Source organism: Selaginella moellendorffii, unplaced genomic scaffold (assembly GCF_000143415.4).
Source record: "Selaginella moellendorffii unplaced genomic scaffold, v1.0 SELMOscaffold_15, whole genome shotgun sequence".
NCBI classification, from domain to species: domain Eukaryota; kingdom Viridiplantae; phylum Streptophyta; class Lycopodiopsida; order Selaginellales; family Selaginellaceae; genus Selaginella; species Selaginella moellendorffii.
This window is the reverse complement of record NW_003314276.1, coordinates 889,988-916,510: the sequence shown is the minus strand read 5'-3', so window position 1 is coordinate 916,510 and position 26,523 is coordinate 889,988. Positions and strand designations below refer to the sequence as shown.

At 49.2% G+C, this 26,523-nt stretch overlaps 6 protein-coding genes across 8 annotated transcripts; 3 read left to right on the top strand and 3 right to left on the bottom strand.

Annotated features, from left to right (window-relative positions):
* The first annotated feature begins 1,634 nt into the window (after positions 1–1,634).
* LOC9632964 (probable E3 ubiquitin-protein ligase BAH1-like 1) lies at positions 1,635–3,205 on the top strand. 3 transcript variants are annotated; one of them, XM_024675657.1, is made up of 6 exons: positions 1,635–1,960; positions 2,016–2,260; positions 2,319–2,645; positions 2,695–2,832; positions 2,905–2,963; positions 3,026–3,205. In XM_024675657.1, exons 1-6 carry the CDS (start codon positions 1,774–1,776, stop codon positions 3,129–3,131), a joined length of 1,062 nt encoding a protein of 353 aa, XP_024531425.1. In that variant the 5' UTR covers positions 1,635–1,773; the 3' UTR covers positions 3,132–3,205. The 3 variants fall into 3 exon arrangements, with proteins under 3 accessions (XP_024531425.1, XP_024531424.1, XP_024531426.1); XM_024675656.1 differs by having other exon boundaries at positions 1,635–2,260; XM_024675658.1 differs by having other exon boundaries at positions 1,635–2,260; positions 2,958–2,963; positions 3,026–3,195.
* An 81-nt stretch (positions 3,206–3,286) lies between these two features.
* On the bottom strand, positions 3,287–4,769 carry LOC9633471 (tubulin beta-1/beta-2 chain). The gene is made up of 3 exons (XM_024675675.1): positions 4,367–4,769; positions 4,016–4,285; positions 3,287–3,954 (listed from the first exon to the last, which is right to left on the bottom strand). The coding sequence occupies exons 1-3, from the start codon at positions 4,758–4,760 to the stop codon at positions 3,287–3,289; spliced, it is 1,332 nt and encodes a 443-aa protein (XP_024531443.1). The 5' UTR covers positions 4,761–4,769.
* Positions 4,770–5,577: 808 nt separating this feature from the next.
* LOC112346526 lies at positions 5,578–7,012 on the bottom strand. Its single transcript, XM_024675674.1, has 2 exons — positions 5,997–7,012; positions 5,578–5,801 (listed from the first exon to the last, which is right to left on the bottom strand). Exon 1 carries the CDS (start codon positions 6,962–6,964, stop codon positions 6,191–6,193), a length of 774 nt encoding a protein of 257 aa, XP_024531442.1. The 5' UTR covers positions 6,965–7,012; the 3' UTR covers positions 5,578–5,801; positions 5,997–6,190.
* A 59-nt stretch (positions 7,013–7,071) lies between these two features.
* LOC9632963 (superoxide dismutase [Fe], chloroplastic) lies at positions 7,072–8,660 on the top strand. The gene is made up of 8 exons (XM_002970791.2): positions 7,072–7,264; positions 7,314–7,502; positions 7,645–7,816; positions 7,893–7,960; positions 8,034–8,060; positions 8,124–8,147; positions 8,210–8,472; positions 8,524–8,660. The coding sequence occupies exons 1-7, from the start codon at positions 7,109–7,111 to the stop codon at positions 8,396–8,398; spliced, it is 825 nt and encodes a 274-aa protein (XP_002970837.2). The 5' UTR covers positions 7,072–7,108; the 3' UTR covers positions 8,399–8,472; positions 8,524–8,660.
* Positions 8,661–10,980: 2,320 nt separating this feature from the next.
* Positions 10,981–11,958, bottom strand: LOC9633470 (tetraspanin-3). Its single transcript, XM_024675681.1, has 2 exons — positions 11,419–11,958; positions 10,981–11,347 (listed from the first exon to the last, which is right to left on the bottom strand). Exons 1-2 carry the CDS (start codon positions 11,923–11,925, stop codon positions 11,075–11,077), a joined length of 780 nt encoding a protein of 259 aa, XP_024531449.1. The 5' UTR covers positions 11,926–11,958; the 3' UTR covers positions 10,981–11,074.
* Positions 11,959–12,125: 167 nt separating this feature from the next.
* On the top strand, positions 12,126–13,700 carry LOC112346490 (pentatricopeptide repeat-containing protein At4g02750-like). Its single transcript, XM_024675532.1, has 2 exons — positions 12,126–12,930; positions 13,042–13,700. The coding sequence occupies exons 1-2, from the start codon at positions 12,126–12,128 to the stop codon at positions 13,698–13,700; spliced, it is 1,464 nt and encodes a 487-aa protein (XP_024531300.1).
* The last annotated feature ends 12,823 nt before the right edge of the window (positions 13,701–26,523 follow it).

The window sequence follows — 26,523 nt, the reverse complement described above, 5'->3', positions numbered from 1 at the left end:
CATAGTCTAGCTCCTATTTGCGTGCCTATCCTTGTTCTGTGTTTGGCTTGGGTCTAAGCTTAAGTTCCATACCATGCTAGTTGATGGAGTATCTATATCCTCATGTTAGACCATCAGTATACTAAAATAGCGCCAGACTCTGTTTGGTTCCATTTTGTGTGATGGTCTTAACATTGGGATACTAAATACTTTAAGACTATCCTAAGTTGCTTTGTATTCTTGTCCCTTTACTCCTTGGGGTAATCACTCGGGAGTCATTCGGTGCTCTAATTCCTTCACTCCTTAGCTCCATGCTTGGGAGTTTGGCTCCATTACTTTGTTCAATGGCCCAAAGCCTTGAAACTCAGGTTCCACTTCACTATCCTTTGGACACATGGCATGTGGCATGTGACACATGGCACATGAAGGGTTTAGGTTCCACTTTATGGTTATCCTATGGTAAATCACCATAGAATAAAGGGTAAAAACCACATGCGCTCCAAATATTATGAGGGTTTTATATAGAGTTTATATGGTACACTCATATTCATAAACTCTTTCCTTCTATATTTAAACCTTTATTATAAATAATTTTTCAAGTTGTTTTATTTAATTGTTTACAAAAACTTTTTAATGCTCCTGCTCATGGAGCAATCACTAATGTTGCACTAACCCAAAATGTTAGTAAAAAAAAAATCAATACTTCACTACTAGAAGGATTAGAGCTGCCACTTCACTTAGGCCCTCTTTCCCTCTTTCCACTAGTTAGTAGTTTTTAGGTGGAAGATTCCATCCAGGTCTATATTCTATTAGACTAAGTTTGTTTAGCTAAAGTACCTTCTAAAGTATACTAAGTTTCACCACTACTTTAAATTGTGATATCTAATTAGTAGCTTTAACCTGCCAAGCAATTTGAGTTTGCAATATTTAAGACTGAATTCAGTTTGATTCATAAAGCATCTTGTTATATCCCTTTTTTTGGTGCATTAGATGTATAGACAACTTATGAAACATCAGAAAGATTGGAGAGGACAATGGATCACTAGTATTTTGACATAGTGACTGCTAAGCCATGTGACAAATTCTTATTTGGTTACAAGAAAATTGGCTGCCTGCCACTTACCCACACGTGAATAGATGGAGGCAATTATTTAGGATAATAGAAGATCTGACATGGTGTAATTTTATTAAGTGTTAAAATCTTCTACCGTCTAGTGGGAAGACACAGGGAAAATCACTCGATGGATCCATTGCAAGGGCACAAATCCATGTCCTGATCATGTGGAGGGAGCTTTGGAAGCAAGAACAGCACAAGCAACCGAGTGGAAGAAGTCTCTGGAAGAGTAAGATCATCATGCTAGAAGCTAAGCTTTCCTTTTTTTGCGATCGGCTCCTTGTCAATGCCAAGCAAGAACAAAAGGTTTCAGTCAGCTCCTTAAGGAGAAAGAGTCGCTACTATCCCAAGTGAAAGATCCATATGACAGGCCTCTTCTAACATAAGAACAAGTAAAATGATTCTAGAAAACTATAGCCCTGACAAAATATTTCCAACGAAAGGGTCTAACTTAACGTTTAGTGATGGTGGTGGAAGATAGGAACTAAGAAATCACGTAAAAACTAATGAGTGAAATATAAAATTAAAGTGACGTGACCGCTTGTATTGGCGCCGTGGTCAGCGCCTTCGCGGTTTAGAGGTTTTCTTTGCGTGAGCCATTGGTAGAGCAGTCTCAGATCCTCTCCTCCTCTCCGGTGCAACTTCTTTTCTCGATAATTCGCCGCCTGTGGATCTGGATTATGAAGTTTGGGAAGAGATACACTGAGTATGTGGAGAAGGAAGGACACCTTCTCAAGGGGTGCTCGTGCGTGGAATTCAAGCGCCACAAAAAGACTCTCAAGCATTGCGTCCGCCAAGAGCTCCTCAAGGCGCCACCGGCCGGCGATCCATCGTCTGTCGCGTGCAATGGCCCCATCGCGTGTCCAGGTAAAGCTCACATTCTCATCGCGATTGTGTTTTCTTTTGTTTTCTTTATCACCAGTCTGCGATGGGAATTTTTTCCCCAATTTGCTCAAGGAGATTTCGGCCGTGGTGGGCTGTTTCAAATCTTGCGCACAGCAGCTCCTGGAATTCCACCTCTCTCCCAAGTTCCAGAGGATGCTACTGCGCATGAGGCACAACTTTGGCGGAGATCATGACACGATGATCCATCAGGGAAGAAACTTGGTAAACTATGCCTCGATGAACGCCATGGCCATTCGCAAGATACTAAAGAAGTATGACAAGGTATTTCTTTGCTAGCGCGGAGCCTCACTTGCTTCTTTTTCGCTACTTGGATGGCCAGGTGCATTGCTCAATAGCAGGGCAAGCTTTTAAAACACGACTGCAATCCATGCACGCGGAGCTCCTCCAGTCCCCATGGCTGATCGAGCTAACTGCTCTCTACATCAACCTCAAGGATGAAAAGGATGGTGAGAAAGGTGAAAATGGCCTCAAGGTTAAGAAGGATGGGAAAAATGGCGAGAGTAGCGCGTGCAGTGGTGAGAACTTATCCTCTCCCGAGGGACTGGCACACTGCTCTTGTGAATGTGGCGATTCCAAGGCTACTCTCCAGAGTACGCTCGTCGATTCGCAAGCGTTTGAAGCGGATCTTACATGCTCGATCTGTCTGGTAAGATGATATCGATTTTTACACCGGTTCAGCTTTGTTTGTCTTTTAGGAAACACTGTTTGATCCAGTGGCTCTGGGCTGCGGGCATCTCTTTTGCAATACCTGTGCATGTTCTGCGGCCTCCATTCCAACTATTCAAGGCGTCAAGTCTGCCACCAAGGAGGCTAAGTGTCCGCTTTGTCGACAGGTAAAAAAACTCTATCAATGCACAGTTAGCATGTGAGCTTTTCCTTTCTTTTCTTTGACTTCCATCGTGAAGCCCGGGGTGTACCTGAGCGCGGTTTTCCTGACGGAGCTGAACTTGATGATCAGAAACAGGTTGGTTTTCAGTTTCTTTTATTTCGGGCAAGTGAAAAAGTCTTTCTCGATTGTGTCAACAGATGCATGGATTATTGGGACGAAAGACTGAAGAAAGAACGCGTGGAACGCGTCCAGCAAGTTAAGGAGCACTGGGAGAATCAAATGAAAATGGTGCTCGGAATGTAAAAGTCGCCTGGAATAAGCTTTGTTTTCAGGAAACAAGTTCGTTTCAAAGCATAACTCTTGCTAATCTCTTGCTCTATCTTTGAAACTGTGGTACTAGCTCGGTAACAAAGAACAGGAAAATTGTCCCATGGTGCTTGGACATGATCACACGCCGCCTAGGCCTCGGCGCCCTCTTCTTCAAACTCTCCCTCCTCGTCGGCCGACGCGTCTTGGTACTGCTGGTACTCGGACACGAGGTCGTTCATGTTGCTCTCGGCCTCGGTGAACTCCATCTCGTCCATCCCCTCGCCAGTGTACCAGTGAAGAAACGCCTTCCGCCGGAACATGGCCGTGAACTGCTCGCTTACCCGCTTGAACATCTCCTGGATGGCAGTGGAGTTCCCGATGAAGGTGGCCGACATCTTGAGGCCCTTGGGAGGGATGTCGCACACGCTCGACTTGACGTTGTTGGGGATCCACTCCACGAAGTAGGACGAGTTCTTGTTCTGGACGTTGAGCATCTGCTCGTCCACCTCCTTGGTGCTCATGCGGCCACGGAACATCGCTGAGGCGGTGAGGTAGCGGCCGTGGCGGGGATCGGCGGCGCACATCATGTTCTTGGCGTCCCACATCTGCTGGGTGAGCTCGGGCACGGTCAGCGCGCGGTACTGCTGCGACCCCCGGGAGGTCAACGGCGCGAATCCCACCATGAAGAAGTGGAGGCGCGGGAAGGGGATGAGGTTGACCGCCAGCTTCCGGAGGTCAGAGTTGAGTTGACCGGGGAACCGCAGGCAGCAGGTCACACCGCTCATGGTCGCCGAAATCAGGTGGTTCAAGTCGCCGACTGCAAGCAAACATCAAAGTCAATGGTTACGATCCGACAGTGTCAACGGCCTCTGACGTACATGTGGGGGTCGTCAGCTTGAGCGTACGGAAGCAGATGTCGTACAGCGCCTCGTTGTCCAGCGCCATGCACTCGTCCGCGTTCTCCACCAGCTGGTGTACGGACAGCGTTGCGTTGTACGGCTCCACCACCGTGTCCGACACCTTGGGCGACGGCATGATGGAGAAAGTGAGCATCATTCGGTCGGGGTATTCCTCGCGAATCTTGGAGATGAGCAGCGTCCCCATCCCCGAACCAGTCCCACCTCCCATGGAGTGGGAGATCTGGAAACCTGGCACACAGGAAAAAGCAAGCAAGCACAGATTCAAGCGAAGAACTTGACAAGTTTGATCATGGGTTTTGCGGGATTTGCCTTGGAGACAATCGCATCCCTCGGCCTCCTTCCTCACAACGTCCAGCACCGAGTCGATTAATTCCGCGCCCTCCGTGTAGTGTCCCTTGGCCCAGTTGTTACCAGCTCCGGTTTGGCCGAAGACGAAGTTGTCTGGCCGGAAGATTTGTCCATACGGCCCCGACCTCACGCTGTCCATGGTACCCGGCTCCAAATCCATGAGCACCGCTCTCGGCACGTAGCGTCCGCCGCTGGCCTCGTTGAAGTAGACGTTGATCCTCTCCAGTTGGAGGTCGGAGTCGCCATGGTAAGTCCCGGTGGGATCAATGCCGTGCTCATCGCACACAACCTCCCAGAACTTTGCTCCAATCTGGTTCCCGCACTGGCCGCCTTGAATGTGGAGGATCTCTCTCATCTCTGCAGGGTTGTGTGCTGGGGAGAGGACTTGGGTGTTGTCGCGTTGAATGAAAGAGAGGTTTCCAAGCGAACTTGGATGCTGTGTGCCCTAACTACCGTTCAGCCGGCATGGCCACGGGATTCAGCTGAAATGGACAAGAGGAAGTTATCTAACTTCCCCAACTTCCACGCTTATCCCACCTTTTATACTTACAATAAAATAACTTTTCTTTTTCTAATTTCTCAGTCTTCTTTTTCCCAAGGCTTATAATTCAATGAAAGACTTATAACATACGAAGCTAGATCACAACGTGTTTAAGGCAACAGAAGATCTAAAAAGTATAGCTTTGGGAGGGACATGACAACCATGGAAGACTTTTGTTCTAGGGTCTGCATCGTCCAGCGACGAAATGTGATACTTTCGATTGTTTAAATCATCCCATCGAGCTGGTTTCAGGCTCTGATACTGGTTCACAGATTTCTCGGTCTTGGGAGAAGAAGTTCCATTCTTAAGAGTGCAACTTTATATTTTGAGAGAGCGAAAGAAATTCTCGAAATTCTCTTAAGTGTTTGGAGCATTGTTCCGAGTTTTGACAAGTTATAGCACATTCAGTACGGATTGATTTCTGGAATTTCTCATAGGAATTTTAGCCTCTTTTCTCTTTGAACATCTCTCAGAAATTCAGATGAATACAGATCGGATCAGATCTTGGAAAGGGAGATCAGTTTTTGTGAGAACATCCAGCAAACAAACAAGGAGGCAATCCATTTAATCCATCAAACAAGCCAACCAAACAACAATCTCGATCGAGACACTATCCCACCAGCACCAGCACGACGTCGAAAGAGAAGTTTAAACAAGGAAAATCAACAAGAAATATACGCAAGACCTTTCTCGTGGTCTCTCGATTCATGACTGATACGTATCGTCTTAATGCGATTCGTCTTTATAGTCCAGGAGAGAGCAAAGTCGGAGTTTTGTCTGCTTCGATAGAGCTTGCGAGAGATCAAGCAATAAGATATTTTGGAGACATAATCGAACCACCTGCAAGCAATTAATCTGAGTAGTGTCAATCGTGACTGAGAGAAACACACTACTGAGTGAGTGAGAGAGTGCAAACACTGCTGAAAAAAGAAGAGAAGATCCAGAATCACTGCTGCTGAACGAAAAGAGATCCCAGAAACTTTAATCACAAAAGTACCACGAGACGAAAAGAGAGAGGAAAGAAAAAAAAAACAAGAGAACTTTTTTTACCTCGGATGGATGGATCAGAGCTGTACAGAGAGTAACTTAGTAGACACATACTTAAAAAGCTTACAAGGTTAAGTACCATCAAAAGCTGCGTAACGTTCGTTCGTTCCCTGCCGGATCGTCACCACCCTTCTCGATTCTCGATTCTCGATCGCTTCCCACCGAGGAGTCGAAATCCCGAAAGGAAAGAGGCCTCTTCACGTCGCTCCATCGCTGGAGCAAACTTCCATCTCGTCCACGCTCTCGCTATTCTGCTGCTGCGCCAACTTTTGCTTGAGCTCGTCCAGCTGCTGCTCCAGGATGTAGATCCGCTCCTTGAGCGTCAAGTTCTCCTCTTCCAGATGCGCAATATGGTTCTCTTGATCGTGGAGTTGCATCCCAGCCAGCGAGAAGTTATCCTGATCGCCAGCTCCTGGCGTGTAGAGGATCTCAAACCGGTTGAGGTCCTGATCGAGGCGCTGCTCTAGCTGCTGGACGGATTGCACGCCTTGATCCACGTCGCTCTCGCTGTCCGAGTCGTCGATCCTGTCCTCCTTGAGCCGGATGAGACCATTCATCGAGCCATAGCCATTGACACCCCATTCCTTGTTCACTTCCTCGGTGATCCCCTCGCGATACGACGCCACGCCGGAGAGATCCGGGGTGGAGATCACAGCCGGCGTAGACGGAGTCGGGGGAGCGATCCCTCCGGAGCATTTGGCGCGCATGATGAAAGAGGTCGTGTTTCTTGGGGCGTGAGGGTGCTCCTGTGCCTGGGACTGCGCGGATTTCTTCTTTGGGAAGTATTTCCGCGCCTTGACGCGATTCTGGTGTTGGAGATCGCTCAGCCGCGGCGGCTCGTACGCCAATCTCCCCTGGAGCCTGCTACCGACCTGGTTGTTCTTCATCCGCCACAGATGCTTGGGCTGCTTGCGCCGCGCCTCCGCCGCATTGCCCTTGTCGCCGCCCCAATTGTCGATCGCGCCAGACATTGCGATTCCGCGAGCTCTATCCTCTCTCTCGCCCTCGCTCTCGCTTCCCCAAATTAGGGTTTCAAATTAGGGCTAAAATGGACCTAGGGTTCTTTCTTCTACCTTGCTCTAATTTGCGTTTTAGTGGGAAATATTTTCAAAGCTATGCCGCCCGGGTGCTGCGCGACGGCGGCGGCGGCGATCGCCTCCATCGCTCCTCCACGGATTTCTTCGAATCGCGGCGGGTCGAAGAGATCGCAATGCAACCGCGGCGGAATCGCGAGGGCGAAGTTTGCATTGCCGGCGCTTCCCTACGAATCGGTGGGTTTTGTCTAGGGTTTTAGCTTCCTTACTGGATCCATTCCTCTAGAGTGCGCTGGAGCCTTACATGAGCAAGAAGACGCTGGAGGTCCACTGGGGAAAGCACCAGCGAGGATACATTGAGAATCTAAACAGGCAAATCGCAAATACTCCGTTCGAGGGCTATCTCTTGGAAGACATTGTCAAAATAAGTTACAATAGAGGAAGCCCCCAACCGGCATTCAACAATGCAGCGCAGGTACTCCGTTTTTCTTCCTTCTTTTTTATCCTCTCAGACTAAGTAGAACCGAGCTCTTTTGTCTTCCTTGTTTCTCTTTCTCTCGGACTAAGAACTTTTTTTTTCTTTGAGCCGATGATAACCTGTCGTTGTTGTTTGTCAGGCTTGGAATCACGATTTCTTCTTCACTTCTCTCAAGCCTGGAGGTGGCAAATCTCCGACTGGCGAGATTGCCGAGCTTATTGACAAGCAGCTTGGCTCTTACGATAATTTTGTCAAGGAGTTCAAGCTCGCGGCAGCTTCTCAATTTGGTGCTGGTTGGGCATGGCTTGCTCGTGAGTTCCTAATTTTTCTTTCATCTCTTTCGTTTTATCCTTTTTGTTGTGTATTGTGACTTGAGAATACCTGCAGTGAAGGAAGCGAAGCTGGTCGTTGAGAAAACTCCAAACGCTATTAATCCTCTCATTTGGGATCACATTGTAAGCCTTTGAAATTCTTTTCTTCTCTCTTTTTTCCTTTGAATAACATGTCACCGCTATCTCTCGATTGCAGCCATTGCTTGTGCTCGATGTTTGGGAGGTATAAAGACTTTTTTACTCTCTTTGTTTGGATCTAACTCGCTCGCTTCTTTGGTTTTTGCAGCACGCTTACTATCTCGATTTCCAAGTGAGTATAGATTAGAGTTTCTCCCATCTCTCGAGCTAATAATGTTAACTCACATCCCGCAGAACAACAGGCCAGACTACGTGTCTACATTCCTGGAGCATCTAGTAAACTGGGACATCGTGAATGCGAGACTGGATCGAGCCAAAGCGTTCATGAACTGGGGAGAGCCGGATTGGGACCTCTTCGACAAGGATGCAGATATCTTAACTTACGAGGAGGCCGGGATCGACGTGGTTGAAGATTCAAGCTGAGAAAAGCAAGTGAAGCTCCTCAAGCAACATGGCTGCAGACAAACTCTGCAAAAGCGGATGCAACAGCTCGCCAGGTGTGTACTGCCAAATTGCTTTGTCCGGGAAATATGATCCTTCTCTTTCAGCCACAGGAGGACGAAGGACAAGAAACAAACTATTTCATCGCTTATACTTAGATCTGACACGGAAAGTTTTAGACGAGTAAAGCAAGCAGCTAAACGATCAATCAAAACTAGCAGAGTGGGCTAGCTTGTTTGCTGCTGCTGCTGCTGTGGTGGTGGAGGCTGATGTTGCTGCTGCTGCTGTGGGTGATGGTGGTGGTGGTGATTCAAGTGATGACGCCTGTCCATATCGCTCAGTCTCGAGCCATTCTTTTCAGCTACAAGACGGTGATGGTGGTGGACAGGCTCATAAAATGGCTGCTGCTGTTGGTGCTGCTGCTGTGGAACTAAAACCGGCCTCAACAACATCCTGGTGTTGTCGTCAACTTGCTCGTGAAAAATCTGCTGCTGTGGCTGCTGCTGCTGGAGTCCGTCACGGAACCGAGATGGAGAAGGGCCAGGCTTGGAAGTTCTCGTCTCCCGGCAGGAGCAGCAGGCGGTGGCGGACGCCATCACCGGGTAGAGCTGCTGATCACATATCGCTGGAGCTATCGGGTGGCCGTGGCGATGGTGGACGGCAGCAGGACTATACTGTCGGTTGACAAGAACTTCGCTTCCTGGGCACCAGGTGGTCGAAACGCAGATAAATCCATTGGCGGCCTGGAGATCTTGGCTGTGCTGGTCCGCCTTCTTGGGCGATTCTCCTTCGTGGTGGGCGACTTTGGACATGTCCGGAGGTGTCGGTGGCTCGTTGCTGAAGACCTGTCTCGAACAAGGATCGGTGCCTGGATAGTAGTGGTGTATCATCACCGCCTCGATCATCTCCTGCGGGATCCTTCCAGCCGAATTCTCCCTCGTCGCTACTGCTAGCTGCTTGCACGGCTCGTGGAGAGAGTCCTGCAGCTGCTGCTGGAGGAGTGATGATCTAGCGCTCCTCACCGAAGGGCACTCGTCGGGAGCTCTTGGAGACGTCCGCGGTGATACTCTCCTGCTGCTAGGCGAGCCGGAAGCCGTCTCCGCGATCCTGTCCGTGGCCGAGAGCTGCCTGTGCATCTTGATCGGCTTCACAGGACGACCACACTCGAGATCCTCGTCGAGAGCTCTGGATGGCCGAGGAGCAGCACCAGAGTTTCCACCGCTCGCCACCGGCATTCCATTCAGCGCTTCGATGAACTGCTGGTCCAGAGATCTCGATTCGCTCAGTCTGGGAGAGGACGATGACGGTGGAGTCGGTGCCGGAATGAAGAACAAGAAGAGCCTGAGACGAGCGCTGCTATCTCGGCCCTCCATCCGGAGATACTCGTCGATCATACTCCCAAAATCCTCCTCGCAGACCACCGAGATGAGCGCGTCCAAATCCTCGTTTGGGAGCTGGTACTTAACCGCCACGCTCCTCCCCACCATCGCCACGAGCTTGGCCATCATCTCCCCAAAGGAAATGCTCCGCTGCCACAGCAAGATCCTCGTCTCGCCGCCCACGTAGCGGAGCTGCCCGTCGTGCGGCCGCGGCAAAATCCTCCCGCCATAGCTACACATGATCTTGATCTTGGAGTTTGGGCAGGGCGGCGACAGGGATTCCGACTTGACAGAGCTCTGGTCCTCCACCGACGATGAATTCACGGATCCCATGACGTTGTCATCCTCCATTTGGTCGCGATCACGCTGATCGTGATCGTGCTCCCTGTCCATTACCCCTGCGGCTGCTGGCTGTTGCTGCTGTTTGGAATTCACGGCGATCATCGTTTGGCGCTGTTGTTCTTCTTCCACTTGATAATCAAGAATACACATACCTTGACTCAAAGGAGACGATTACACCCTCTCTTTTCTTCTCCTCCTCTCTTTCCCTCCTTGCCCAACACCACAAAAGAAATTTCATATTTTTAGGCCAAATACAAAAAATAAACGTTTCTCCTTTTCCGGTCGCAACCGTCGGATGGCCATCTGACGGTGTCACGTGGACAGTGTGCACCGTCGGATTGGCATTGCGCGGTCGAGGCACCTGTCCAGCCCAGAGCCGTCGGATGCGTGGCGGGGGCAGTGTGAGCCCCGGCATTGGCGACACGTGGCCGGAGTTAATGCTGAGCCGTTGGATTGTGGATTTGAACGGTTTCTCGTTAAGCCCCCCCGGCGGGCGGTTAGGGTTCTTGGGGCCGGGCACAAACATTTGGGAGGGGGCCTCGATTCATTTCATTCAATTGGGTTCAGTGCGAGAGACCGGATTGATTGATGGGTCTTGTGCGCAAGATTTTTGACCGAATTTTCTGGTGGTCTTTTGTTTTGATTGTAACTCTTGGCGTGGGCGCGGCAGTAGCATCTGATTCTGTCGCGCGCGAGTTACCGCAGCGCCTGCTCTTGGCAGGGAGTCCCAGATTTGGGAGCTCTCGGTTTGTTTGCGCAACATAACTGCGCACACTGAGCGGCATGTGCTCTTAAAACCACGCTCTTGCCCTAAAACCTGGAAACGCGCGCAAACTTTCAAATTTCGAACTTATCCCTTAGAATATTCTTCCTTGCACACTTGGAAAACAAATATCCACACCGCACAAACAATGCAAAACGAGGGAGACGATCGTCACTACCTTGCTTTGGCGCCCCGGAACGCGCTCAGCGCGAGGGCGTACGCGAGGATCAGGATCGCCAGCACCACCACGTCGATGATCGCCACGGTCCTCCAGCGGCTCTTCACTTGCTGGAGCAGCCCCGCCTTGCACGAATCGCAGTTGAAGCAGAGATCGTCGTTGTTCCAGCGCCGGCAATCGGGATTGGCATCCGGGGTGAGGGGGTGGAACCAGTTGGTGGCGTTCCTCCACTGGTAATTGCAAGCGAAGGGAGGCTTGCAGCATCCAGACTGATCACAACACGAGTAATCCATCGATCGCTCTTGGAAGAAAGAAACCTTAGATTGCTGGATGAGCTTACCTCGACCGCTGAGAGGTCCGCCATGTTGAACTTGTCCAGGGTGTTGTAACTCTCCGCCATGTCGTCGCAGGTCTTGGCGTCGCGGAGGCAGAGGGTGATGAGGCTCCAGCTCCTGCGATCCTCGACGCGATTCCGGAGCCAGTCGGAGTAGTCATTGAACTCGAATTCCTTGTAGACTTTGCCCACCAATCCATGCCCGTTCTGGCCCGAGGTCACCACGAACGCGAAGAGGACGAATGCCATGAGCGTGAGGATCGCCATGAGCATGAAGATTGTGTAGAATGCGAGCAGCGCACCGTTCATCGTCAGCGCGCCGGCAATCCCCGCCAGAGAGATTAGAGTGATGGCGACGCCCAGGACGATGATCGGCCACTCGAGGAAGCGGACGCAATCGGTGCTGTGCTTGGTGGAGAGCCAGATCCCGGTTCCCAGCACCACGATCCCACAGAGGAGCGTGATACCACTGAAGGCAGCCATAGCCATATTGCTCATTCTCCTCCTTGCCATCGCTGATCCGGACAGAGTGCGGTGAGAAAGAGGAGGAATTGGCTCGAATTGATTGATCCATCGCGACTGAGTGATTATATCGTGCTCCGCGAAGGCGTACAATCGCGCCCAAGGAAAGGATCTTGCTTTCTTCGCTGTAACTTCTAATCAAGGAACAGAGAAAGAGGGAAACAGAGGAGCAAAATTTAAGTATTGGGAATATGCGAGATGCTTTTCTTTCCCGGGAAAGCATTGCCTCTGCCCTAAAATCATGTGGCGATGGAAGAGATCTGGCACGGGGCCGAGAGGTCCTTGCGTCTGCCGCGATCGATCTCTCCCGGGATACCTTCCTTGCGAATCTGGCAGTGGAGATGTTTGGAAAGTGCGGGGATCTGGAGGCTGCGTGGGGGATCTTCGCTGGGATCAGCAATCGCAATGTCTTCTCCTGGACGATCATGATCTTTGGGTTTGGCGCAAGCGGCAAGATCGAGCAGGCCAAGAATGTCTTTGATGCGGCACCAGAGTGGAACCTCTTCACCTGGAACACGATGCTCGCGGCGTATGCCCAAAATGGGCATTTTTTCGATGCAAAGAAGCTGTTTGCCGCCATGGTCAGACGCGATGTGGTCTCCTGGAACACATTCCTGGAAGTCTTTGCGCAAACTGGCGATCTTGATGGGGCGATTGAGGTGTTTGATCGTATGCCGGAGCGCGATCTAATCTCCTGGAACACTATGCTTGCAGCATATGCCCAGAAAGGAGATCATCACGCTCGTGGCGCTCGCTTGATCTTCGTCCAAATGCCAGAGCGCAATCTCGTGTCGTGGGCGACGATGCTCCAGGCTTGTCTTGCGGCAGGAGATCTCGCCGCCGCCATGGATCTCTTTGACAAGATGCCCGAACGCAATGCCGTGGCATGGACGATCATGATCCAGGCGCTCGCACAGAGGGGCGATGTCGCGGATTCAATCCAGATTTACGAGTCCATGCCCGAGCCCAGCGTCGTCTCCTCCAATGCAATCTTGGGCCTCCTTGTCGCGCGCCAGAAGCTGGATAAAGCTCGCGAGATCTTCTCCCAGCTCCAGCAGCGCGATCTTGTGACTTGGAACACGATGATCGCGGCGATGGCGTCAAGAGGGCACCTCGAGGAAGCAAGATGGATGCTGGAGAGTATGCCCGAGTGGGAGCTGTGGACCTGGAACTCGCTCCTTGCGGGATATACCCAACAAGGCCATCTGGGCCTCGCGCAAGCAATCCTTGCTCTCATGCCCGAGAGAGACATCGTCTCCTGGAACTCCATCCTGGCGGCATTCTCCCACCGCGGGAATCTCCAGGAATCCAAGAAGATCTTCCAGAGAATGCCCGAATGGAACGTTGTGTCGTGGACGTCGGTGATCTCCGCGTGTAGCCAGTCCGGCGATGGAGCGCAAGCGATTGATCTCTTTCGTGAGATGATCCAGCACGGGCTTCTCCCTGACCAAGTTGCGTATTTGAGTGCCTTGGTTGCTTGCAGCCACGCAGGGCGGCTTCGCGAGGGCTGCGAGATCTTCGTTTCAATGAGCGGCGACTGTGGAGTCAAGCCTCAGCCCAGACACTACTGCTCGATGCTGGATCTTTTAGGACGGACTGGGAGATTGAGCCAGGCGAGAGAGCTCCTGGAAACCATGCCTTACGTCCCGGATGGCGCTGCTCGCCGGGGATTTCTCGGCTCGCAAAGGAGTCGGCATGGTTTGAGCTCGTCAGACTGCGCAGTTTTGGGAAGCATTCTTGTTGCGGAAAAGGCTGTGCCAACTTGATTACCAATTGCTTCAATTGAAACAGTGCTTCTTAGTTGCTTCTTAGTTATTAGTTTCGAGCAAAGGTAAACGAGTGTAAATAATCTTGTAGCTCTCCAAGTACGCGGACTTGGTTTGGAAGCGACTTTCCAAGCTTGACTAAGTTGATGTCGGCTGCGGCGTGCTTACTTTTGGCTAGGTGGTGGCGATGATCTTCAGTTTTGCATCAACACTCAAGAGTTTCTTTGTGATCGAGTTCACACTTACTGATTTTTTCAGACGCCCCTGAACGTCAGTTCTTACGCTGTTTTAACGTCCTCTTGTTGCACAGAATTGGAACAAGATTTCTTCGCAAGTGGATTGTTCCGGAATCCGGACCTTCGCCAAACCCCACACCATCCTTATCCTGTTTTTATTTCAGTCAGTGAAGTCAAATTATATCTAATTGTTGACTTTTCTGGATTTTCGGATTTTCCTTCTTTCAGAAGAGGCTCAACGAGACTTCAACGAAATTCGAGCGTTTGATCGTGATCCATGTTTGCGACAGTGGGAGTTTTCCATCCGACATTTGCTTACACATAAGAACTAGATGACCTGCAACACTCTGCACGAAAACCTTATTTCAGGAGTGAAAGGGGTAGGGAAGACCACTTATAAGTTACCACATCTCGAAGTGCAATTGCTAGTTATACAAAGGCCAATTCATAAAAGTACAAACTGCATTGGATGTTTTATTGATGAGATTCACGATAACGCATCACAATGTTTAGCTAGCCAACTATAGATACGTCTCTTGCGATGGTCGTAACTGCAGACCCTTGGCAATTCACGGAGTTGTAAAACCTAGCCAGATTTCTTCCATCATATTCCACATGAAACCCATCCTGAAAACCAGAAAACAGGTTGGTGCAACTTATGCTGTTGATGAATTGATAGTCGCCTGCACAATTGCCACCTGAGTATGCATAGTGATAGTATATTTAAATTTAATTCCATCATCACCCTTTAAAGATGGCAACTAATCATTCACTTGTACCTCACATATTTCGAGCACATACTCCTTGAAGCCACCTTTCTCCACCTTGGAACATCCAAAAACACTGTCTATGAGACGAGAAGAAAACCGTTTCCAGGCTATCGTCTTAAATGCTTTTGTGCTTTGATCGATCACCAACCAGGAGAAGCTGATTGAATTCCTGCTGGCCAACTGCCAGAAATTGCACAACCATGAGGATGAAGTAATGGCAGTTCGAGCTGGTTTTTAAAGGAGGCGAGTGTGACATGGTTGGTTTCTGTGCAGTGCAAGCTGCTGGTGCTGGAGTATGGGCCACAGGTGTTGGCAAATCTGGAAGCTGTGCTCGATGACGACGAGATCTGCGCCAAGATTGGAATGTGCCAGTCGACCTTGAGCTTGCCAGGCTCAATAACAATAACACCTTGCTCAATTACGTGCTGGCCCTTGTTCAATTACGAGTGTGGAATCCATGACTGAAAATCTATTGAGTTTAGCTGCCTGAAAATGTTCTTGCTTTTGGAAATTTGGATCTCTAACTATGAATTCACATCTGATAGAAGACGTGGTGCAGAGTCGTCATGGAAATGCTCACTGTGACTATCAGATGCAACTAAAATCACTCCTGACCACATAATCACAACATCCCTCTAGACAACATCCCATCCACTCACCAAATAACCCGCTCGCTGCAGATGCCCGATGAGTGGACCACTTACTGATAAGGGCCAGATTGTTCCGAAACCTAAGCTAACTTAAAGCGTGGTATGCTTTCACATCATGAAACATGTGAAAGAAAAAAGTCTTGCACGAATTTTGTTGAATATTGTGAAGACGGTTCCTCAATCTGGATGATCCCTGCTGGTTGGCTAAAAAAACTTAAATTTACATTATGGTCACGAATGCCTAAAGAGCAATATGCTCTATTGATAATGGATACACGGCTTTAAGCTTTTATGCAGTTCCTTAACTAATGCCTATTGCCGCACAAAAACATGGACCATGAATTGTTGCTGGAGAATTGCAAATTGACAGTTGCCCCAATTTTGTTGACTGAAGCAAATGCCCTATATTAAAGACTCTTATATATATATATATATATATATATATATATATATATATATATATATATATATATATATATATATATATATATATAAAGAAGCTAATAGTTATCTATAGTCAACGCTGCTGACTTGACTAGCACTAACCACAAGCATGGTGTTCCTTGTAAGCGGTAGATAATTCAGAACCATTATCCACTTGTTCGTATTATCATGTGAAGATGAAGATACACGATAGTCAAACAATGTCAATCATTAGCTGTGTTCTCTTACATCGCAGCCTGTTCCTATTCACATCCTTTATGGTAATGAGCTGAACAGAAATGAAAATCATAAATAAATAGTGTCTATGACTTGATTTTATCTAGACTTGAATTTTCATAGGTGATACAGTAAGTTGGATACCTACAGCTTATGAACATTACTACTCATATATCCCACAAAACAATCATGCAGTCGTATCACGAGAGAAGCAGCAGCACTTACTTGAATCGGAAATCAAACAACGTAACTGCTTGTTTAATATTCTATAAAAAAAATGTACAGATCACAAAATATGCAAGATGTTCTAGATGGATGCTACATGTGGAGCTATATTCACCACTCACAGACAAAGGGATCAGGATGCTGCCACGGCAACTAAGTGCCACCCGCAGCTCAACAAGGACCCGCTTGTTGCAGATGCCCGATGAGTGGACCTCTTGATTTATGTTTTCATAAATGGCCCCACAAAGTGAAAAATAGTCATCCCTGATTTGCCCTTACACCATGAACATGACATGATGATATTGGAAAAGGTCGTAATCTGGCTGATCCACTGAGTGTTATCAGAGCAAAGCATAAATTTAATAAGCATTTAACAACATAGTGACAATGTGACAAACGCAATGTCCACTACCAAGCATGGATATGTACATGGCTTCAAGCTCTCCCTTTGCAGTTGCCCAGCTGTTGTCCAAAACAAAAATCCCAACCCTCCAATTCAGATGCTCAAGAATAAGTTCCAGCGGATCACCCCATACCATCGTGATGTTCTTGGAATAACACTTGTCAACTGACACTTTGAATTAAACTTCACCCAAGTTAAGCAAATCCTTATCTTGCATGATCTTTATAAAGTCTATAGCTTGTTTATTTACATATAAGGTTTAGGGTTTACTAGCAAGTTAGGGTTTATCACAGGTGGGCCCTCTTTATTATTGCACTTCAAGCACAATAATGTAACAAAATTTTGTAGCTGTAGTATGTTATCAATTGAATTTTTAATTAATTGAAATTTTAATTTTTATTGCAGCCTCTAAATAGAAAAACTATAATATACTATAGGCATTGTAGCATTTATTTTAATATTATTAAAATTTAATTAAGTAATTAACAACAGAGAGTTGAATTTGAACACTACAAACATAAAAAAAGTGATCAGATCATATATTGCCACATACATAAAATTTATGTCAAGAAAACTCTCATCTTAATAAATGTGTTATGTCAGTTTATGATAAGATTGCTACATATTTATCCAAGCTTAGCTAGTCTTTATTTTTTGTTATTACAAAGAAAATACTATGGAAACTCATGAGAATAAATTTTTTTGTAAATAATATAAAAAGGACCTAAGTTAGCATAATCAAAGTCACCAATACCACTTATATACTACAAGTTCAGTTTCACTATAAGATAGTTATTGCTCCATATAGTGCACAATATGCTCAGTTTTGGCTATAATTCTCCTTACACTCTAATTGTGTTATTAATTTTAGCATTATTAATAGAAGGTTTTCAGTGCTCCAACTCTTACAAGCTACATTACAAAAGAAATATATTTAATCATTTTCCGAATTTTCAGTGAATTTTCAATGAAAACTTGATTTCACTGAATTTTCTTGCCACCTTAGTTTTTGAGATTCAAACCCTTATGTTTCATGGTTATAAGAAGACAGATGTCCCAATCAGTGGTCGAAAAATGCCTCCTTCTCCCATATAAAAACTTGGAACTTTTTAAAAACTCTCGGGCAAATCAAACCATGAAGGATCTACGGCCCGGGAAAAAAATCATGTACAAGGATTTAACCTTGGTTATTTGATATCAAGAGGATTTTATCTTGGGTATTTTAATAAGAAAAGGATTTTTTTGTTAACCCACATTAATTAATTGAAATATAAGTACATTTAAATTAGTGTTAAAGATGCTAGTAGAATATACTACATACCACCTGTCAGCGGAGTAGGTAGGTCATTTCAAGAGCAAGAGCCCACTCGGTGAGACGCTGTATGCTGCTTAGGTAAACGTGGTAGAATGCCGACACTACCTCCAGGTAAAAAGAAGTGTCCCTTAGCTATTGATCTTGCTTCTGGGAGGCAATCAACTCTAAATTTTTGGAAGGCTACCGTGCAAATAAAGATTGAGAATGATATTGAGGAACTAGATGATGATGTAGCATCAGGGCATTTTAAGGAGCATTGGAAGTAGAGCTACCATTGGTTAGAATTTTGTAAGCCACAAATTTTTCCTTTCCACTTTGCCAGCTTACCTCGCCTATCCGTCCAACACTGCCTTGGCTTTTGCTAAGTTCCCTCGCCAAGGTTCTCGCCTATGGTACCAGCTCCTACTTGGTTTCAGCTACTCACTGCACGAGCAACGGAGTGTTAGCCATCCTTCCATGGATTCCCAAATCACTCCCAATCCCCCTCCCCGGGTTAGACTAGACTTAAGGTTCGGCTACACTCCCCGCAAGCACAAGCAGCCAAGCACACCAAGCTTCCAGGTTCCTAACATCCCTTGGTACCACAAGACTTGATCATGGGACCCTCTAAATCCCAAGTCTTGAGTGCAACACTTGCTTCGGGACGCCGGGGCGAAACACCGTGGCCTAGCGGCCCGGTATGGGTACCTCTCGCCCCCCACTTCCATCCCGAAGGAAGGCCCAAGCCCCTAGGAAGGGCGAGGACCAATGAGCCGCATGGTACTCAAGTGGGGCACCACTCCATATGAGCCGGGAGCACCGCAATCGGTTTCCCTTTCGGGAGTGGGAGCTGCTCTTGAGCACTTCCTTGGATGGCCCCTCCGGCACCAGCCAAGTCCCTGCTCACTCCCACCCAAGGCCCCTCGGTCCCAGTCCCAACCTCAAGTCGGTTTGGAAGCCCAACTGGAGAGTCCCTTCAAAACTGGTTCCTGGACCTCACTATCCCTACTATACTTTTGGAACCCCCTGCAGCCCCCCCCCCCCTGGGAGACGCACGCTTTGGGCTTTCACCCCTTGACCCGTATTAGTATTTGGACTTAGTCTCTGGCTCGATCTCGGACCCGATTTCGGATCCGACTTCGGATTCGGGTTCGGACTCGATCACGGACTCGATCTCGGACCCGATCTCGGACCTGACCTTGGACTCGACCTCGGACTCGGTCTTGGACCCGATTTCGGATCTCGGACTCCGTCTCGAACTCGGACTCGAACTCGGACTCGAACTCGGTCCCCGAGTCGGTCTCGGACTCGATTCCGGACTCTATCTCGAACTCGGTCCTAGAGTCGGTCTTGGACTCGATCCTCGACTTGGTCCCATCCGATGAACTCTTTGTCACTTCGGTCAAGCTTTTGGGGATCCTTTAGCCTACGACATCTCGGGGAGTCGGTTCCTTACAACTCCACCACCCATAGAAGAAGTTCGATGCCCACATCGAACGTCTCGTTTTATCCTACGACTTGTTGTCCATGTCTCCGGGGGCATCCCCCCACTTAGCGGTGTGCCTAAGTTAGCCTCCCCGGCCAAGAGCCCATGACAACGGAATATAGGTGTCCCTATACTCCTCACCTCACCACGCCCTAGTATAGGGTCGGGACTTGAACCCAGCCTTGCTTTACTAGGGGGTTGGGACTCGAACCCAACCTCCGTAGAATACGTCTACGGATTCGACATCCCCGCAGGGAGTCGGGCGTAGTGCCCTACGCCTGGTCGACCTATCCAACCCATGCTAATTAGCTTACCTTTGGCGCGCCTTTGGGTCCCAACATATGCCACTTGCTCAACTTTGCAAATTGATATTTTTAATTGAATTTTGCATAAGTACATAAAGTTCTGCCTTGCAGAAATTCCTCCACTAGATCTCGTGCGTTCGCTAGGTTCTCCTCCGGTTCCCATGTTGCTTCGCAGTGTGGAAATCCTTTCCACTTCACATGGAACTCTCTCACCTCGCGTCCTTGTCGCTTGCTCTTGCGCGCATTGAGGATGGCCTCGACTTCGTATTCCTCTTCCTCTTGGATAACCTCAGGTAAAGGTCTCACTTGGTCCTTGCGAAGCGGATCCTCAAAGTACGGCTTGAGTAAGTTCACGTGGAACACTGGGTGCATCTTCCCCATCTCTTGAGGAAGTCGGAGTCGGTAAGCCACTTTACTGATTCGTGCCTCAATTTCATAAGGCCCCGCGAACCTGCTTAAGGAACTCAAGATCAATTCATTTACAGGAATACATGCATCTTTACCTTTGGGTCAACTTTCGGCTGATCCAGCTTGGTAGTCTGAGGTTCTTGGTGTTCAGCCACACCTTCTCCCCAGCTTGGAACTCCACATCCCGACGCTTTTGGTTCGCGTACTTAGTTTGCCTTTGTTGAGCCCGTTCCAAGGAATCCCTCACTAGATTCCAAATGTTGAGTCTTTCCGCCGTGAATGCCTCCACTGCGGGTAACTCTCCATGATACTCGGCCACGCCGAGTTCCACAGGACCTTCAATAGCTCGCCCATTGATGACTTCCCATGGACTCACCCCGATGCTTGAGTGTGGTGAGTTGTTATAACACATTTCCGCAAGTCCCAAATGATTTACCCAGTCGGTCTGGTCTCCCGAGACATAGCATCGCAAATAATCCTCCAGCTGCCTATTCACCCTTTCCGTTTGTCCGTCTGTCAAGAAGTGTTAGTGCCATCAATCTTGACTTAATACCCATTACCTGTCTGTGGGTGATAGGCTGTGCTGAATTTCAATTTGGTGCGATACTGTTCTAGGAGTGTCCTCCAGAACCTACTAGTGAAGATCTTATCTCGATCTGAGATAATCTTTTCCGGCCTTCCCCGCACTCGAACCACTTGTTCGAAGAACAGCTTTGCCACACCTTCCGCATCCACGTCCGTTGTGGTGGGTATGAAATGTGCCATCTTTGAAAATCGGTCCACCACCACGAATATCGCATCGAACCCCTCGCTTGGGGGTAGCCCCGTGATGAAGTCCATCGTAAGACATTTCCATGGGCGATCTGGAATTGGGATGCTTTGCAACAAGCCCCCACTAGCCTTAGTCACGGCTTTGACCTGCTGACATGTTGGACATGTCTTTACATAGTCTTGGACGTCCTTAGCCATATCTGGCCAATGGTACTTCCTCTTGAGTAAGCCCATCGTCTTGGGCACTCCGCCGTGTCCCGCAAGAGGTCCGTCATGACACTCTTCTAAGGCCACCTTCCTTAGTTCCCCTTCTGGAACATACACCCTCGTTTGCTTGTAATAAATGAGTCCGTTGCGTTCCGCATAGCCCGTTTTCTCTTCCGTTGGCAGCTCACCTCTCTGGTGAGCTTCCCGCGCCTCTAGATTCCTCAGCAACACTTCCTGTGCTAGACCATCGTTCTCATATGCTGTCCGCACATCGTCCCAGAAGGTTGCTGTTGCGCTGGATATTGCCAACTTCAAGCTCGCTTTTCGACTTAGCGCATCCGCCACGATGTTGCTCTTCCCAGGCTTGTACAGAATTTCGCAATCAAACTCGGCCAAGGCATTGGCCCACCGACCTTGTTTCCCTCTTAGGTCGGGCTGTGACAAGAAGTGTTTCGTTGCCACATTGTCCGTGTAAACCTTGAAGTGTCTCCCAAGGTAGTGTCGCCACTCCTTGAGTGCCTTGACCACCGCAAACAATTCCTTCTCATGCGCAGGCCACTTCCGTTGAGCCTTGTCCAGCTTCTTCGAGAAGAACGCTACCGGATGGTTGTCTTGCTTCAGAACTGCGCCCAACGCAAAGTCCGAAGCATCCGTTTCTACCTCAAAGTCCTTACCAAAGTCTGGCAATGCCAATACGGGAGCCTTCCTCAACTTCCCTTTGAGGTGGACGAATGCCGCCTCGCATTCTGCTGTCCATACCATCTTCCCTTTTCCTGTTTGGTCCGTTAAGGGCAGGGCTACTCTCGAATAGTGTCTGATAAACTTTCGATAGTAGTTGCATAGCCCCAGGAACGCCCTCAACTCATGTACATTCGATGGTCGCTCCCATTCCTGGATCGCTTGGACCTTCTCCGGGTCCACCTTGAGCCCATCCTGGCCCACCACATGCCCGAGAAACTTTACCTCTTGTTGAGCAAAGTCACATTTGCTCTCTTTAGCATACAGCTTGTGTTCCCTTAGTTTCTCAAACACCTTCGCCAAGTGTTCGGCATGCTCTTCTAGCGTCTCGCTATAGATCAGGATGTCGTCGATATAGACGACCACGAAGTGATCCAGATAGGGTACAAAGACGTGGTTCATTAGCGCCGAAAACGTTGCCGGCGCATTACATAGCCCGAAGGGCATCACCAGAAACTCAAAGCTCCCATACCTCATTCGACAGGTTGTCTTCTCGACATCTTCCTCGGCTACCCTGATCTGGTAGTATCCTGACCTTAGGTCAATCCTCGAGAAGTATTTTGCCTTTCCCAACCTATCGAACAGGTCCTCAATCCTTGGCAAAGGGTACTTGTTCTTCTTTGTATACTTGTTGAGCAAGCGGTAGTCTATGCACATGCGCATAGATCCATCTTTCTTTTTCACAAATAACACCGGCGCCCCATACGGCGACTTGCTCAACCTAACATACCCTTTGTCCACCAACTCCTCTAGTTGGCACTTGAGCTCCTTGAGTTCTTTTTCGTTCAAACGATAAGGGGGACGAACCACTGCCTCAGCACCCTCGACTAGCTCAATCTTATGTTCTATTGGTCGTGCTGGGGGCAGCCCCGCCGGTAGCTCCTCCGGCATGGTATCCTGGAATTGGTCCAACACCCGCTGGATCACTAAAGGCACTTCTTCCGTTCTTGTCTTTTTGTCACTCTTCACCTGTAGCGCACGTGGTTTTGACCCTTTATCCTATGGTGATTTACCATAGGATAACACCACGAAGCGGAACCTAAACCCTCTTTGTGCCACGTGACAGATGCCATGTGTCACATACCACGTGTCCGTGCCACGTGTCCATAGGAACCCGAGGTTCAGGGCCTTGGGCCACTGAACGAAGGAACGGTGCCAAACTCCCAAGCGTGACGCCAAGGAGTGATGAAACCAGACCACGGAGCAACTCCCGAGCATATAGCCCAAGGAGCGAAGGGACAGGAGCCCGGAGCAACTTGGAACAGTCCTGGAGCAACCAGCATACCAATGCTAGGACCAACACGCAAAACGGAGCCAAACGGAGTTTGGCGCTATTTTGGCATACCGGTGGCCTAACGTGAGGATATGGGTACTCCACCAACTAGCATGGAATGGAACTTGGGCTTAGACCCAAGCCGGACGCAGAACAAGGACAGGCACGCAAGCGGGAGCTAGACTATGCCTCAGGTTGGTCGGCCATGCCCGACCTACCCACTATCCCTACTATACATTTGGAACCCCCCATAGCCCCCCCCCCCTTGAGGAACACACGCTTTGGGCTTTCACCCCAAGCCTCCCTTAGTATTAGGAGTTAGTCTCTGGGACAAGCTCGAAACTTACTAAATATGGAATGTCCCTAGATTGCGAATTTGGACATGGGACGAACACCATTGTGTTCAGGACGATCTCTACATTCCGTAGATATGCCAAATGAGCAAATCTGGACACTTTCCATAAATAGCATTTGGGACCAAAATGAGACTAACACAAAGGGCATGATAGCGAGGGTGTTTGGCAGACACGGTAAGCTATCATCTAGCGAATATTGAGGGACCAAGCTCAATATTGCAGGGGTTCCCAACACTAGCAAGTGCAAGTCAACGAATGAGTTTCTCTAACCAGGTCAAGTATGCTTGACTAATAGCACTTAGGAATTCCGTCCTTATGCCCATCTGGTCAAGTGCACACGCGAGGACCAGTTTCTCAACTAGCTTAGGTGGAGACTAATAACGGGTCCAGCAATACCGACCTCCTGCCATCGTGGCAGTAAGGTAAGAGTGTCCGTAAGGACTAGCCGACAGGTAACTTTCGATACCCGAAGTCACATGCGCGACACCGAGAGTAAGCACAAAAAGGCTGCCTTAGTTCCTTTAGTGAGTTGTCCTCTCGTGGACACCAGGTTTAAGCAGGATTCTTTGGCCTTGCTTTGCCCTACCTTTAGATCCTGGGCTTCCACCCTAGATCTTCTTCCTTGGGCATTCGCCAGTACCACAAGGTTCCTACCTTGTCCATGTAGGGCTACCACGAACCGATTGAACCAATCCATTCCGAAGATCATGTCAAATCCCGCCATGTCCAACACGGTGAAATCCATGTCTACCTTCCATGTCCCTACTTCGACTTTCGCTTGTCGAAGTACCTCATCGGTGCTTTGGCTACCTTGAACAAACTCTATAGTCCTTGGTTCGCCTAGCCACTGCACCGTTAGTCCGGCTTGCCGGACTATGTCTGCAGCCACAAAATTATCCGAAGCACCCGTGTCAATAAGGATCTTAACAAAGCTACCTCCGAGCTTCCCTCGGAGGGCTAGTAGATGTCACGAACGACTCTCTACCAAAGTTGCTCGTGTAATGAGTAACTTTGAGTTAGGGACTGGATGACATACCTCATTTTGGACTTCGCCCGACTTGATGGCCATATTAGCTCTGGCCTTCTTCGGGTAGGGACATTCCCTCGAAAAGTGTCCCGCTTCACCGCAGTTATAGCATACGTTGTTTCCCACGCTGCTATATGACTTGACCTTCTTATCCGTGGGTTTGTCTCTTTTCGCTTGACTCCCCCACGTACTTGCTCGCTGGCCACCGGATTTGCCTTTCCGAAATCCCGAGGACTCATTCTTAGAGAAACTCTTCTTGAATTTCCCCCTGCTATATGTTCCCCTCGGTTTGGCCCCTTTGTGAAACGTGGATCCCGACCCCGTCGTGTTCCCCTTTCGCAGGTTATCGTTGAAATGCACCTTGATGGCCGCATCCAACGCTTCCTTGTAGTTGGTCGGGTTCTAACGCATCACCTCACCGCGAGCCCAGGTTTGCAAACCTGATATAAAGGCATGGAACGCATCCATATCCCCCATGTCCGTGACAAGTATCCTCTTTGCCATGAACCCATTCACATATTCCTGGATGGTTCCAGTCTGCTTCAGCCTACTCAGCTCATCTCTCAGATGCAGAGTGGCATTCGGAGGAACGTATGTCGCGCGGATCCTCGCCTTCATCATGTCCCAGGTGGCCACCGGTCCTTCGTTGGCCTCCGTTGTTCTCCACCAAGACTTGGCATTATCTGCCAAGTATGGTTTTGCACATGGGACCTTCTCCGAGCTCGGTAACCGTAACGCTCGGAAGTAGTCCTCCATATCGTAAAACCAATCCTCCACAACCTTATAGTCGTTCACTCCCTTGAACACCGGTGGGGGCTTTGGTTTGTACTTGGGAACTGCCTGAGGGACTGATTCCACTTCGGTCTGTTCGACCTTGTCTGGTTTTGCTTCAGTCCCTGCCGAAGGGTCCGCACCTTCTGCGCTGCCAGCATCCGCAGTCTTTCGCCTTTTCTTCCGCTTCTCGTCACGCTTTAGCTTGCGTACGAGAGTCTCCAGCAGGGCATTGGTCTGCGCCAATTGACCTTCTAGAACGTCCAATCGAGCCTTGGACGACCGAACCTCGCCACCGGACTCCTGTTTGGAAGTTTCCTCACTAGAGTCCTCCTCATGCAAGGATTCCTCATCCATAGCCTCTTGTTCGACCGGAGGCTCCAGCTCTGGTGGAGGTTCTGTCTCCGCCTGGGTTCGCTTACGCCCTGCCCTTGCCATCTCCCAGCAATCCGCCTCTATCCTTCGCTAGAACTGAGGAGAAGGCTCCGATACCAAATTGTAAGCCACAAATTTTTCCTTTCCACTTTGCCAGCTTACCTCGCCTATCCGTCCAACACTGCCTTGGCTTTTGCTAAGTTCCCTCGCCAAGGTTCTCGCCTATGGTACTAGCTCCTACTTGGTTTCAGCTACTCACTGCACGAGCAACGGAGTGTTAGCCATCCTTCCATGGATTCCCAAATCACTCCCAATCCCCCTCCCCGGGTTAGACTGGACTTAAGGTTCGGCTACACTCCCCGCAAGCACAAGCAGCCAAGCACACCAAGCTTCCAGGTTCCTAACATCCCTTGGTACCACAAGACTTGATCATGGGACCCTCTAAATCCCAAGTCTTGAGTGCAACACTTGCTTCGGGACGCCGGGGCGAAACACCGTGGCCTAGCGGCCCGGTATGGGTACCTCTCGCCCCCCACTTCCATCCCGAAGGAAGGCCCAAGCCCCTAGGAAGGGCGAGGACCAATGAGCCGCATGGTACTCAAGTGGGGCACCACTCCACATGAGCCGGGAGCACCGCAATCGGTTTCCCTTTCGGGAGTGGGAGCTGCTCTTGAGCACTTCCTTGGATGGCCCCTCCGGCACCAGCCAAGTCCCTGCTCACTCCCACCCAAGGCCCCTCGGTCCTAGTCCCAACCTCAAGTCGGTTTGGAAGCCCAACTGGAGAGTCCCTTCAAAACTGGTTCCTGGACCTCACTATCCCTACTATACTTTTGGAACCCCCTGCAGCCCCCCCCCCCCTGGGAGACGC

Bases quoted from the DNA above. Each gene is read 5' to 3' on its own strand.
- LOC9632964 (XM_024675656.1), top strand. From the start codon at position 1,802: ATGTGGAGAAGGAAGGACACCTTCTCAAGGGGTGCTCGTGCGTGGAAT. The intron at 2,646-2,694 runs GTAAGATGATAT...TTTGTCTTTTAG, and splicing joins TTACATGCTCGATCTGTCTG to GAAACACTGTTTGATCCAGT. The intron at 2,964-3,025 runs GTTGGTTTTCAG...TTGTGTCAACAG, and splicing joins AACTTGATGATCAGAAACAG to ATGCATGGATTATTGGGACG.
- LOC9633471 (XM_024675675.1), bottom strand. From the start codon at position 4,760: ATGAGAGAGATCCTCCACATTCAAGGCGGCCAGTGCGGGAACCAGATT. The intron at 4,286-4,366 runs GCAAATCCCGCA...CCTGTGTGCCAG, and splicing joins GGGATGCGATTGTCTCCAAG to GTTTCCAGATCTCCCACTCC. The intron at 3,955-4,015 runs GTACGTCAGAGG...GTTTGCTTGCAG, and splicing joins CAAGCTGACGACCCCCACAT to TCGGCGACTTGAACCACCTG.
- LOC112346526 (XM_024675674.1), bottom strand. From the start codon at position 6,964: ATGTCTGGCGCGATCGACAATTGGGGCGGCGACAAGGGCAATGCGGCG.
- LOC9632963 (XM_002970791.2), top strand. From the start codon at position 7,109: ATGCCGCCCGGGTGCTGCGCGACGGCGGCGGCGGCGATCGCCTCCATC. The intron at 7,961-8,033 runs GTAAGCCTTTGA...TCTCGATTGCAG, and splicing joins CTCTCATTTGGGATCACATT to CCATTGCTTGTGCTCGATGT. The intron at 8,061-8,123 runs GTATAAAGACTT...TGGTTTTTGCAG, and splicing joins TTGTGCTCGATGTTTGGGAG to CACGCTTACTATCTCGATTT.
- LOC9633470 (XM_024675681.1), bottom strand. From the start codon at position 11,925: ATGGCAAGGAGGAGAATGAGCAATATGGCTATGGCTGCCTTCAGTGGT. The intron at 11,348-11,418 runs GTAAGCTCATCC...TGTTGTGATCAG, and splicing joins CGGACCTCTCAGCGGTCGAG to TCTGGATGCTGCAAGCCTCC.
- LOC112346490 (XM_024675532.1), top strand. From the start codon at position 12,126: ATGCGAGATGCTTTTCTTTCCCGGGAAAGCATTGCCTCTGCCCTAAAA. The intron at 12,931-13,041 runs GCCTCCTTGTCG...TGGCGTCAAGAG, and splicing joins CTCCTCCAATGCAATCTTGG to GGCACCTCGAGGAAGCAAGA.